The sequence below is a fragment of the Quercus lobata genome, chromosome 4 (assembly GCF_001633185.2).
Source record: "Quercus lobata isolate SW786 chromosome 4, ValleyOak3.0 Primary Assembly, whole genome shotgun sequence".
Lineage (NCBI taxonomy): Eukaryota > Viridiplantae > Streptophyta > Magnoliopsida > Fagales > Fagaceae > Quercus > Quercus lobata.
In genome coordinates, this window is record NC_044907.1 from 36,148,891 (window position 1) to 36,161,183 (window position 12,293).

Consider the following 12,293-nt stretch of genomic DNA (forward strand, 5'->3'; position numbering starts at 1 on the left):
AAATCCTATTCGGTAGATCTGGAAATCTTCATGTAGAGGAGGAGATGGTGGCAGGCACACCCCACCACATGGTCCTGCAACAACTACAACTACATCAGTTGGAGGAGGGGCTGCTATAATGCCGCTGCCTTCAGCTTCAGTTTCTGGGCAGGTACAATTATCTGTATTGGCACAAGTTCCAATTGCTTAATTCTGGCCACCTCTCGGTATGGTGTGCTGTGAATTTCGTATGGTTGACTGCAACACTCTGGAAATCCTAGAGTAGCATAATAATAAAAAGAAACATAAAAGGAATTTGTAAAGACATGGCGAGTTGTAGAGACTCAGCAAAGTTAGAACCACATAGTAGAAAGTGTAAATGCCCAATTCTGAATTGAAGCAAGGAGTTTTTTGGACTAAAAAAGTTGAGGAATTTGAAAAACAAACCCATCCAGAAAATATAAACTGTGAAACTATTACTGATGACAATAGAAAGGAAACAGAGCAACATAATGTGGTGGTAGGGACTTCTGGCAGTTGAACCTGTAGATGATTTGCAACTTGGGGGCATGGTTTCAAGTGAAAGATGAGGGGCAAGTATATGAGAACTTGTGAAGGATCTAAAAGGTCGTTTGAGCCCTTCAAACCATAACAGAACTTCTTTCAATGTCCAGTGTGACTCAGATTGTTTTTAATAGTCGTGTGATAGGTAAAATGTCCTTGGAAAAGCTAAAGCAGTTTCATGGCCATAGTTCCTTGTATGGAGAAACAGGACTTCAAGCTCTGTACCTATCTAACTTGAACACTCCATTAGAGCATCAGGATCGATTCTTCAAACTCGGAATCAACAAGGCTTAGAGACTCAAGGATCTGGAGATATATCTGAAGCTGGGATTCAAGATACTGGTATGACAAAAGTCAAAAGTCAGCTGCAACCTTTAACAGAAGAATCTGAAGCACAAATAATTTTAAGTGTTGACACCAAAACTGAGGATAGAAATTCAGTGTGTAAAGTAGGCAGCTCACCCTCAGATAACTCAAATTGTGGCACCATTGGATGATCTAGCCATGTTGGCCAAGCAAGTTGTATGAGCTCATTGCACCTATGAGCCATTCCAATCAGGGGAAAAGCTAGTAAACTTTAATCCAAGGCTCCAAATAGACCAGAAGCTACTAATGTATATCTGTTTTTGATGAAAATTATGGGTATTCCGTACTCATTCTTGATGGAATGATTGAGTTTGAGGAAAAATAAATTGTTGGAGTGTCATAGGTGTACCTTGAAATAAATAAAGACCATTCCTAGAAGCAGCTGGAGATTGAACAATCAATCAAGGAGATGGTTCATTGCTACTCCCAACTTTTACACTAGGGACAATAGATGTCGTTAATAAAATTCATGATTTTAGATACACTATCCACGTTACCATAAACTTTTATTTACAATGGCAATTTGAGAATTAAAACGTCTGTCAACTTTCAAAATGGAAATCAACTCCAGAGAGTTGAAAAAAGAAAAGACTTGTATGACATCCAATCAAAAGATAACTTTAGTTCAGAATTACTATTTTTGTATATTAACAAAAAACTGAAATGTTATTATAGTGATGCAATCAATAAACAAATTTATCTTATGAACCAAAGCAGGTCAAATCACATCAATGCCAAAAAAATGAAAGGGGCCAAGCCATGTGACAACCTTACAACAGCGTGTCTTCAAATCTTCTTCATATAAAACAAAATTTTAGAAACACTGTCCACATTACCATAAACTTTGAGGTTCAAAAAGAACTTTCCATATTTACACTTAATAATTTGTTAAATATTTTCACAAAATGACAACACCAATACTAATAGAAACACAATGTATTAGCAGCTAAACACACTGATTCATTCTCATTACCATTGGCAATGAACATGTGATTTAGCCACCAAAACATGAGGGGAAACAATTGCTACTCCAAAATAGTGAAGGTGTTGACAATCCATGATCACAATTGCAACTCCAAAAATCTTGGCTTAAATTTTCTAATACTGGGGTTGCACAAAAACATAGAATCAGAAGTAGTGGAACGATTTCCATATCGAACAAGACACACTAAACCATTGCACGAACTGACAATTTGGGACATGTCTAAATCAAAAGCAGAGGGGACTGAATACTCAAAAAGCTAATCAAACGTGTGGTCACAACAAAGAAGCTTACAGACTTTTGGTATCCTAGAAGAGTTATAATGAATACAAGTTTGTATGAGATAAGCATGATCATCGTCGTTGTTGGTGTTATTAAGGTGGGTGGAGATGAAATTAGGACTAGTGATTGAGAAGTCCCAGGGTTTGCAAACGCACCTGAATGTTGAGTACGATGTCTTGTGGTAGATGGTTCTTCCTTTGTCGGAGGATCCAAGGTTGTACTTGTCGACGAGGTTCCATTGTTTGGGACATTTTTTGGCAGAAGAGAGAGGTTTCTGTTCTAGGCGTAAAAAGAGTAAAGCACTAATATGTTGGGTTGGGCTTGGGCTTATTGATGTTTTTAAATTCACCAGCTCTTTTGGGCCTCAAGAACATTAATGATGAGAAAGTTGACCCTGTTAAATTAAGAACAGTAATAATGAAGAGAAACAGGGCAAAAATGGCCCATTACCATCAATTTTGAAAATAATTTGCTCAAAAACACTGTTTCCGAACTAGATAGCAAAGTACCACTTTTTCGGGTACTTGAGCTTGGTGAGCTCGAGTACCATGTTTTTTTAATCCACCTGGCACCGTGACATGGAAACAAGGAATTAAAAAAATAGCTTGGTACCCGAGCTCAGGAAGCTCGAGTACCAGAAAAACCCGTTGTCCCCCTGTTACCCACAAACCAAACCATTTGTTAGACTGCTACCCACACTAACACTTTCTCAAACTCCCTCTCAATCTCAATCTGCCTCTCAATCTCAGATATCACTTTCTCAAACTCCCTCTCAATCTCGCCATCACTTTTTCAATCTCCCTCTCAATCTCGCTATCATCTTCCTCACGCTCTCAATCTCCCTATCAGTCTCGCGGTCGCTCTCATTCTGAGTCTCGTTCTTGTTCTTGCTCTCGGTCTCGCTCGCGGTCTCCCTCTCAGTCTCGCCGGTCTCGCTCGCGGTCTCCCTCTCAGTCTCGCGCTCGCTCTCACTGTCACTGTCGGTCTGCATCTTCAGTTTGGATTCACCAGGTATGTCTCCTTATCTCAATATTTGTTTCAGCATTGGGTATTTGTGGGTCTTTGTGGGTATTTGTAGAGGAGATGCTGTAAATGTTATTTTGTAGTTACAGAACCATTATCTGGAGCCAGATTGGAGCATTGGGTATACTTGATCGTAGATTTTTGGTTTCAAAATTATCTTTCCATTATAGCTTATACAAATTGAACATTTACTCTACACTGACAAGAAGAGGCTTATGATACATGTGTCAGTAAGCCAACTTATATTGAGGGTAAACCTTAGCTAGGAAGTGACCTATGTGTGATTTGTGTTAATTTTCACTTGATTTTAGTAGTGTTTAAATTTAAAAATGCATATAGTTTTACAGACTGGGATTGGGTCCAGTGCTCTAGTGCATTGGATCCAAGCTTTGACCCTAGTTTTACTAAGATTCAAAATGAAGTCCAAGATGCTAATGATGTAAGATAACGCTTTTTTTTTTTGGAAGCAGACACGTGAATTGTGATTTGTGAGTTAGGGCCATATTTGTCTCTTAAGTCATAAACATGTACTGGATGAACTCTGGATTAGCAACTCAGTAAGCTCAAACAAGAAGAGTTGTTCAATTCGTATTTGGAAACTCTCTAACCTAGAGAATGGTGTTGAAAAGTAATTCAATTGTTAGTATAAGATTCTATAAAATATAAAATTTTTATTTGACATATATTAGAGCAGTTCGTCCCTATATAACATAAATGTTTTGTTCATGCTGTCTCATAAAAAGCTATGAGTGGTACCGAAACAGTGAGAATAATACTTTAGGAGTTTGTTGCAAATTAACAAAATTTGACATGGTTCTGCCCCATTCTAATTTCCTGGTAGGGCTGATTATATGCGATGGAAGGAATGGAAATATTCTTTACTTGTCTCAAATGTTATAGAGAGATGAGGAATGTTTATATTTGATTAAATTGCACTTTGTTTCTTAAAGTACGTGGTCATTTTGTTTTGTCTCTAAAGCTTAAAGTTTAAACATTTAGATTTTGGATCCGAAAAGTATAATACGCTTTGATATGCGTCCCTTTGTCAATACCCGTTGTTGGGGCTGTTGTTAAATTCCTACTAAGCTGAAAACAATGTAGTTTTGACGTACAGTATTAAACCACATCCTGTAAACTATGCTGTTTTGAGCACATAAAAATTATATTATATATTTTTTTTCCTAGTAAATTACTATTTTTTTGGTTTGTATTTTTATTTATTTAAATTTTCTCTCTATACCCATTGAATCCATACCCATCCATCCACAATTATTGCCACCAACCTCCATCAATGCCACCAGTCAAGTGTTGAAGAAACCCATCTTAGCAGCCTTGAATCCCATCAAAACATCTCTATAATCAACTTTCAAGACTCTTAACAAAGAGAATGATCATTGCATTATGTATAAGCAAGTTTGTTAGATTTATTTTTCTTGAAAACGAGTCCTCTATTTGTACTTGAGGCCCTTGGCAGTTAGGTGAGAGACTGACAATTGTTCATTTCACGTGTTTCTCTTCTTGGGCTTAAATGACAATTGCCATGGAGTTAAATGTTGTTTGTAATGGTTTCTGTTGGGGTTAAAATAATTCTGAAGTGGGATGAAATAGAGGCACAGTAAGAAACGTACAACTGAAAAGGTGTAGGTGATGTGGTGCCCCCAGTAAAAATAATTGAAAACTAGGAGTAATGCTAGGCATAGTAATACTCAAATAGTTGAGGGCGGGGTGGAGCAATTCCCTCAACGTAGTTAAGGGCCTTGAGCAATTTTTGGAACACACATCTGCAAAAGCGACACATGGCATTGATGCAGTTAACTTTGGAATAATTGCCTCAAAGAAGTTGTAAGAAGTTTACTGAGAATAGTTGAAAATTTGGAAAGTGTCATTAACAATTAGCAAGGAAACACATGGAAGGCATAAACTGATAAATGATAATAACCGCTAAAATCTTAAGTATTAATAGAGGCATCTTCTACAGAAAATAACACCGCGAATACACTAAAAAATTTGTTGAGATCATTTGTACTTAGTTTTGTAGGAGATATTGTAGTTCTTAGGAGTAGTGAAGAATTTATGTTTGTAAGTGCTTTCTGTGAACTTTGTGATCAAGTTTAATTAAGTTAGTTTCTTGTATCTAGTTGCTGTGCTTGCTTTCAATTAGTTTGGTTTTAGAATGATGACTAGTATATGGTTTATGTAGTTTACTTTGAATTGAATTAGTTTGAATTAGTTTGTTTACTTATATTTCACTTCAAGCCAATTTATTTCGAATTAGATTACTTCAAATCCATTGCATTGGAAATAACTTAGATATCGGTACTTAGTTTCTTAGAAATTGTAGTCATTCTAGTCTTTGTCTTTCATTGTTACTTGCATTACAACAAAGGTCCTCTTAAATGAGGTGTTTCCAAACCTCAAACTCTAATCCACAAAGTTAGATCTCATTTCATGCCAAAATTTTGTCCAAATGGCCAATTTAGGCTTCTGACTTTTGACAAAGACAAAAATATTAGGTATATAGTGTACCTATTTATGTACCAGAACGGAATATTCTGGTTAGAATGGAATGAAAGTCAAAATATTACTGATAAATGCAAAACAAATAGATGGAAAAAAAAATAGTGTTTAAAAAAAAAAAAAAAATCTTTTGACAAATGTGAACTAATTGAATGGACATGAAATATATTTTACTGTTTTCTCCACAAGTAATTAGTATTTTTTTTCTAAATGCAAAGATTAAGGAAATAAAAAGGGATCTTCATGATACACATATATACACCATACAGGCAGCATATCGTACTATTTAGTGATTAATAGGAAATTAGGAATTATCTGTGTAATCTTATGCCATGTTTCAAAGTGTGAAACTATAGGAGATAGGAGATATTTAGCAATAGTTTCGAAATATTTATTATAACCTAATATAGGCTTATTAAAGTAACACCTATATATAGAACAAATTCATGTGGCAGTGTTTTAAGATATATAGCCTCTAAACTCTTACACACAAATAGAATTCATTGTCGCACTTCTAATGTTTCACTTTTTTGCATTAAACTTGAAAGTTGAAACAGATCACATATAATGATGTTGCATATAACCATATGAGCTACTATATATATATATATATATATTCCTTATTCCTAGTAAATAATATTTTTTTTTTCTCTGCATTAATAGAACTGGTTTTCAAGAAAATCCAAATTGGCTGTCCATAAATTGATGGTCTAAAAACATGTAACTATCATGAATACTGTTTTATGAAATTAATAAAGAAGTCTCAATAGCAGATAGCGATCAGCATCAATGTAGTTATGAGCTTATCATCATTAGCAAATTGGTGTCTCAAAGTGGAAAAACCATATGGCTTCAATTTTTATTTGTAACTCTTTAGAAAGCCATATCACAAAATGAGGTTGTACTATTTTAAAAAATATCAATTTGTAATATTTTTTTTTTAAACCATCATCTTTCTTTTGGCTGTGTGCTCCTGTGCTTTGTGCAGTCGGCATTGTAGGTGACCTTACTATCATTCTTTTTTTTTTTTTTTTGATAATCGACCTTACTATCATTCACTCATGTTAAAGGCTAACCATTCGTTTTCCTTTTCACTAGCCTTTTTACCCACCTATCAATTCCAACTGCGGTACCATTCATTCTATTCATCAATTCTATACCATACAACAATTATGCTAGACACTTAAGACCTCAAAATTTATTCTTCTTAGCAAATGGAAAATATATTTTTCAATACGTATTGTTACAGTTAAAAGCATCAACATTTTTTCCTTCAATCTTACTTAATTTTGAAACTAATTCAAAGTTTTCCTTTTTTTTTTTTCTAGATTAGTCTAAAATTGTGGGCGATCAAACCTCGGACACAAAATTCATATAGGAGATAGAATATCATCAACCCATTAGCCTATTAACCTAACTCAAATCTTTTTTGTATAACTTTATTTGTCTAAAACCTTTTTCAACCAAATAACTATTCACTTATTATTCTGTAAGTGAGTTCCAAAATTATGTACCTCAAATTATTCTCTAGGCCTTTATCCTCTAGGTTATTGAACTAACTCAAACTCTTTTGGTAAAACTTCATCAAAAAACTTTTGAAGTATATAACTTTTCACTTACTATTCCTCAAGTGAGTTTCATAACTATGTATCTCATGCATTCCCCTACTTTGTCCTCCCTTTTCCTGATTACTAGGCATAGGGCATTGCTTTCCTTTTTCTTTTCTTTTTTCTTTTTTCCTCTCACATTAGGTACATTCATAACTCTTCTTAATTTATCCACCATCCTCTACTTAAAGGAAAAGAAAATGTCATTTAGTACAAGGATTACTGGCATAAATTGGTGTATTGCTCTGGTCATCCCCTAACATCAAATTAAAAGTTCTGGTTGAGGTGATATTACCAAATTTTGTCACTTCAACATATCATCTTTTAACATATGATTTTATTTTTTATTTTAATCTCTCTCTTTTTGTGACTCTACCTTTTAGGATTACCTTAAGGTATAGTTTTGTTCTTAAATTAGAAATAGATACTCAAACAATTAACATAGTATTGAAGTCATACATTCATGTACTTAGTTTGTTTTTGTCAAGCTTGTAACTTGTTGGTTGAATTTGCACTTATAAAAATAAGAAGCAACATTTGTGATCGTTTTGCTCTTGTATGATACTCCATGATTTGTACTTTGTAGTTTCCCTCCCCATGTATTGATCTTTCCAACATTGTTCAATACGCATATCATGGAAGATGTTATTCTTTCTGCTAAATATAGTTAAGGAAGACAAGGCTCACACCTCAGTCCATACTTGTGGTGCTATTATTTCATAATTGCTGGAATTTTATTGTTTCTTCATTTTATGTTTGATTTTGTTTTCTTTCATTCTTTCTGCTGCTTCTTTCTGTTCAAGAATGGCAGTGGCTTTTGTCTCCAATAATTTTTTCAGCATACTAGGTTAATGCAAATGTGAATATGCAAGTTTATTTGAATATTTTAGATTTATTAAAAAGAGAATTTATGCAATTTGTATTGTGAAGAATGTTATTGCACCACACAATCGCGTACTCAATTTTTTTTTGTAATTCATTTTATTCAAGTCAATAAGCCATTAAAACTCTATATTTGAGAAGAAAATTGAACTACCCATGATGTGCTTACATTTTTGGCATTTTTTGGGTGTGATTGGTATGTAAATAACCCAAATGGCAAAAAGTGACAGCATCAAAATTTATTTCAAGATTTTGTACTAATTAAATCAATTAAAATTTATTAATGACTGCAATCTCTTATTCTTTAAGGAAACTGATATGGTTTTGAGAATACTGATTGCCAATGTGAACGGGAACTTGGTATTGTGGTCCAAATGTATATCTTTCCAATGTTACTCGGAAAATTATAATTGTATCCCGGACCCATGAGCTGCACAAATCTTTTCACGCACTCACGCACATGCACACATTGCACGATAAAAAGTTTTGTCTCATGTTAAAAAATAGTGAATTTAATTATTATTTTAACACTTTTTTATGTTGTTTATAATTTATTTTAGTAGTGTAGAGATAAGTTTCAATTGTAGAAACACATGCTTTGATACTATGTTAATTTATCAAAAGAAATGTTAATTTGTTAAATGAATCAATTGTCGAAACACATGCTTTGATAACTAACTTTTCTAAAATAATTTATTAAATCAGTGAAAGACTGTATTAGATGAATAATGTTGCCATTTTCAGACAAATTTGTTTATAATTAAAAATAAATAAATAAGACTGTCTTGATGTTGTTTCCAAATGCCAGATATGGACCCACATGGAGCTATACAGACTTTGTGCACGAGGCAGGATAAGCATCGTTCAAGTTTGCTTTTGGATGCTCATTTGGAAGGCGAGGTATGCACTTATTCAATATATGTAGTCGAAAGATGGGCAGAATTTAACTTTGAAGCGTACTTATTATGTGGTACTGTAATTATTATTAATACTACGCTGCTCTATTTGCAGGAAGTGCCAGGTGTATTGACTTGTCGTCACCGAGACAAAGGTCTGCTTGAAGGAGGGGTAGATGGGTTAGATCCACGAATTCTCGCTTATATCACTGATGCGGGGTTAGATGGGCTGCTTTGGGTCCCACATATGGACATTGACCACGCATTGATCACAGCGTTGGTGGAGAGATGGCGGCCGGAGACGCACTCATTTCACTTGCCTCACGGTAAGATGACCATCACACTATAAGATATGGAGGTTATAATGGGGGTACCTGTAGATGGCTTGCCGTTGGTGGAATCTATACCCTCGACAGGCAGTTGGCGTGACGTCTGCAGAAGATTGCTAGGGCGTATACCGCCAAATAGAGAACTTAGAAACAACAGAAAGAACACTGGAGTGCTGGAAGGGGCGAGCATAAAAGCCAAATGGCTTGAGGATTAGTTTCACGACCCTCTCCCGGTTGACGCCCCTGAGGCGCTTGTGCAGAAGTATGCTCGTTTTTACATATTGGAGTTGTTAGGTGGTATGCTATTTATGGATAAGTCTGGAGAACGGATCTCAGTTAGGTATTTGCAATATTTCGATCCAATCAGCAACGGAAAGAAGTATAGTTGGGGTAGTGCAGCACTAAGTTGGCTCTATAGACACCTCTGTAAGGCATCAGAGAAGACAGCCAAGCAGATTGGGGGTGCACTACTATTGGTGCAGTTGTGGGCGTGGGCGAGGTTTCCCCACATATGTCCTGTGATGAGGCATCCACACCAGGCACTGCCTCCAGGTCCACTTGCTGTCAGGTATGTAGCATCTTAGCATATGTACTGATTTTCCTTTTCCTCATTAACTTTGTTCGCATGGGAATTATGTAAGTAACTAATATGAAGGTTATGTCTGTGTTGTTTGCTAGATGGAAAGGGGCTAAGATAACAACTGAACATTCGATGCACGTCCTACGTGCCTATCGTGTGTCACTTACTTCACTGCGGCCAAATCAGGTATCGTTTTTGTACTTACAATTCACTTTGGAGTGAATAAACATTCTTAATTATATATCTTTCTTACTTATCAAAAAAAAAAAAAAAAACATTCTTAATTTCAGAGTTACATGTATTGTTCACATTCGTTACATATTTTTTCTAATTATATTGTTAATATGGTTGTTTGCATCTGTTGAATCATTGCAGATTGTTTGGGAGCCGTACAGAAATTATTTGCGTTCTCAACCCGCATATTGTACGGCAGGCCAACGTATATGGAGGTCTATTGTGCCGCTGATACATTTTTGGGTGGTTGAAGGCCATCATCCCGAACATGTTCTCCGACAGTTTGGGATGAAGCAAGGCATACCAGGAAATGTTGATACTTCAATTGAACTGCACAAGATCACCCTCCAGGGCAAGCACGAAAAAGATTGGGCCCGAATACATGCCCCGCATATTGCTAAATGGGCTGTGCACGCCAGAATTGCCGATGCACCGGCCTTTCACGGGGAGATGAACTACAATGACGAGTATTTGGTTTGGTTTCGTCCCCGCACTATTCGCCATATTACAAAAGAGACTTCGTACTGGGACACTTTGGTAAATTTACAAAGACTGTTTCGTTATAAATGTACTTTGGTTCGCATAGTTTAGTTAAACCTACTAAACTACCCTCTTGTATATTTCTGACAGGTTGAATCACAGTTGCACATTATAACGAAGTGCGAACCAGGGTCTGAGATCTACACCGACTGTATTAATGCCTTGCAAGCTGTTGAAGAGATCGGTCGGTTATCCTTGGACCATGCACGTAACGTGGGCAACACAAGTGAACCAGCTGTACGACGTGGTCGGCAAGCAAGTGGACGTCAAGGGCGTGGAGGATGTCAATCTAGCCAGCGTCATACATCTAGTCGGCCTCCCACATCTGGTCAGCGTCACACACCCGTGCCCACATCTAGTTGACGTCCCACATCTGCTCAGCGTCCTACATCTGGTTCGCGTCACACACCCGTGCCCACATCTAGTCGGCGTCACACACCCGTGCCCACATCTACTCGGCGCCACACACCCGTGCATGACCACACCATGGAGGAAGCAAGTCAGACAACAGATGAGATGTGGGACGACATTGCTTATGACGTAGGCTCCATGGCACACGATGATGCGGGTCCATCCCATATGTTTGCCCATAGAGACACATTTGGGTCCCCATCCATGAGGAGCGATGGTACTTGCCCACCCACACCCCCTAGTACATCTCTGTTGCCCACCACCCGTACGTCTCCCCCACTGACTGCCGGTCTTGCCCCCGCAGTTTTAGATGATAGAGATGAGATGAGGTTCATGCCCACTCCTGGGCGACCCACCCCTGTTGCTGTCCCCCCTGAGTTTGTGCATACCGAGTTTATCCAGACAAAGATACCCACCCCCCCACCAGAGCCTTTGCACATCGAGGATCGGCCACGAAGGCCGCAACGCACACGGACACATCCTCCTGACTGTGGGACTGGACATGGTACTATAGTTTGATTCTATACCGATTACATATACATCGCTTTATAGTTAAATCATTTGCATATTAATATTTGCTTGTGTTGTGTTCTTGTTGTGTTCTTTTCAGGCAAGGTGAGACCAGTCAAGGAACCGGTGAGGAGAAGAAAACGAGAATGATTCAAGAATGGGCAAGAATTTGTGCTACTTTGGGTTTGTAATGGTGTAGGATCTTTTTGTCATGTATAGGATCTTCTTGTTCTTTGGTGATATATATATATAGTAGCACATATATTTTGGCAATGAACATGAACATTTGGGCTTACAATCTGATATATTTTTTGTTCGTAACTTGCAAAATTCTGCCAATGAACTTCAGAAATTTCCATTTGAGATCTATAGAATAACTTATGTAAATTATGTTTCAGTTGCACAACTGTTTTTTTTTCCTAGTAAATTTAGGAGAAGGTGGTATTTGGCCAAAAGATAGCCATGTCTACAATAAAAACTGAGATACACTTGAGCTCAAGGATAAAACCCCTTCATATAACATTCTTTTTGGATTGATTCATTTGCCATATTAAAATTTTAAATTTTGTCATTGATTTGAGCCAATATTGT

General features: G+C 36.7%; 2 protein-coding genes and 1 long non-coding RNA gene across 4 annotated transcripts; 2 read left to right on the plus strand and 1 right to left on the minus strand.

Moving 5' to 3' along the window:
* Positions 1–205: 205 nt before the first annotated feature.
* Positions 206–2,444, minus strand: LOC115987476. 2 transcript variants are annotated; one of them, XR_004091096.1, is made up of 5 exons: positions 2,329–2,444; positions 1,259–1,347; positions 1,006–1,163; positions 769–882; positions 206–256 (listed from the first exon to the last, which is right to left on the minus strand). It is a non-coding gene; the product is annotated as an uncharacterized LOC115987476 (long non-coding RNA). The 2 variants fall into 2 exon arrangements; XR_004091095.1 differs by having other exon boundaries at positions 1,006–1,347.
* A 460-nt stretch (positions 2,445–2,904) lies between these two features.
* On the plus strand, positions 2,905–11,168 carry LOC115984148 (serine/threonine-protein phosphatase 7 long form homolog). Its single transcript, XM_031107067.1, has 6 exons — positions 2,905–3,184; positions 9,011–9,102; positions 9,214–9,995; positions 10,106–10,193; positions 10,383–10,778; positions 10,872–11,168. Exons 3-6 carry the CDS (start codon positions 9,727–9,729, stop codon positions 11,142–11,144), a joined length of 1,026 nt encoding a protein of 341 aa, XP_030962927.1. The 5' UTR covers positions 2,905–3,184; positions 9,011–9,102; positions 9,214–9,726; the 3' UTR covers positions 11,145–11,168.
* A 95-nt stretch (positions 11,169–11,263) lies between these two features.
* Positions 11,264–12,131, plus strand: LOC115984149 (filamin-binding LIM protein 1-like). The gene is made up of 2 exons (XM_031107069.1): positions 11,264–11,697; positions 11,803–12,131. Exons 1-2 carry the CDS (start codon positions 11,268–11,270, stop codon positions 11,850–11,852), a joined length of 480 nt encoding a protein of 159 aa, XP_030962929.1. The 5' UTR covers positions 11,264–11,267; the 3' UTR covers positions 11,853–12,131.
* The last annotated feature ends 162 nt before the right edge of the window (positions 12,132–12,293 follow it).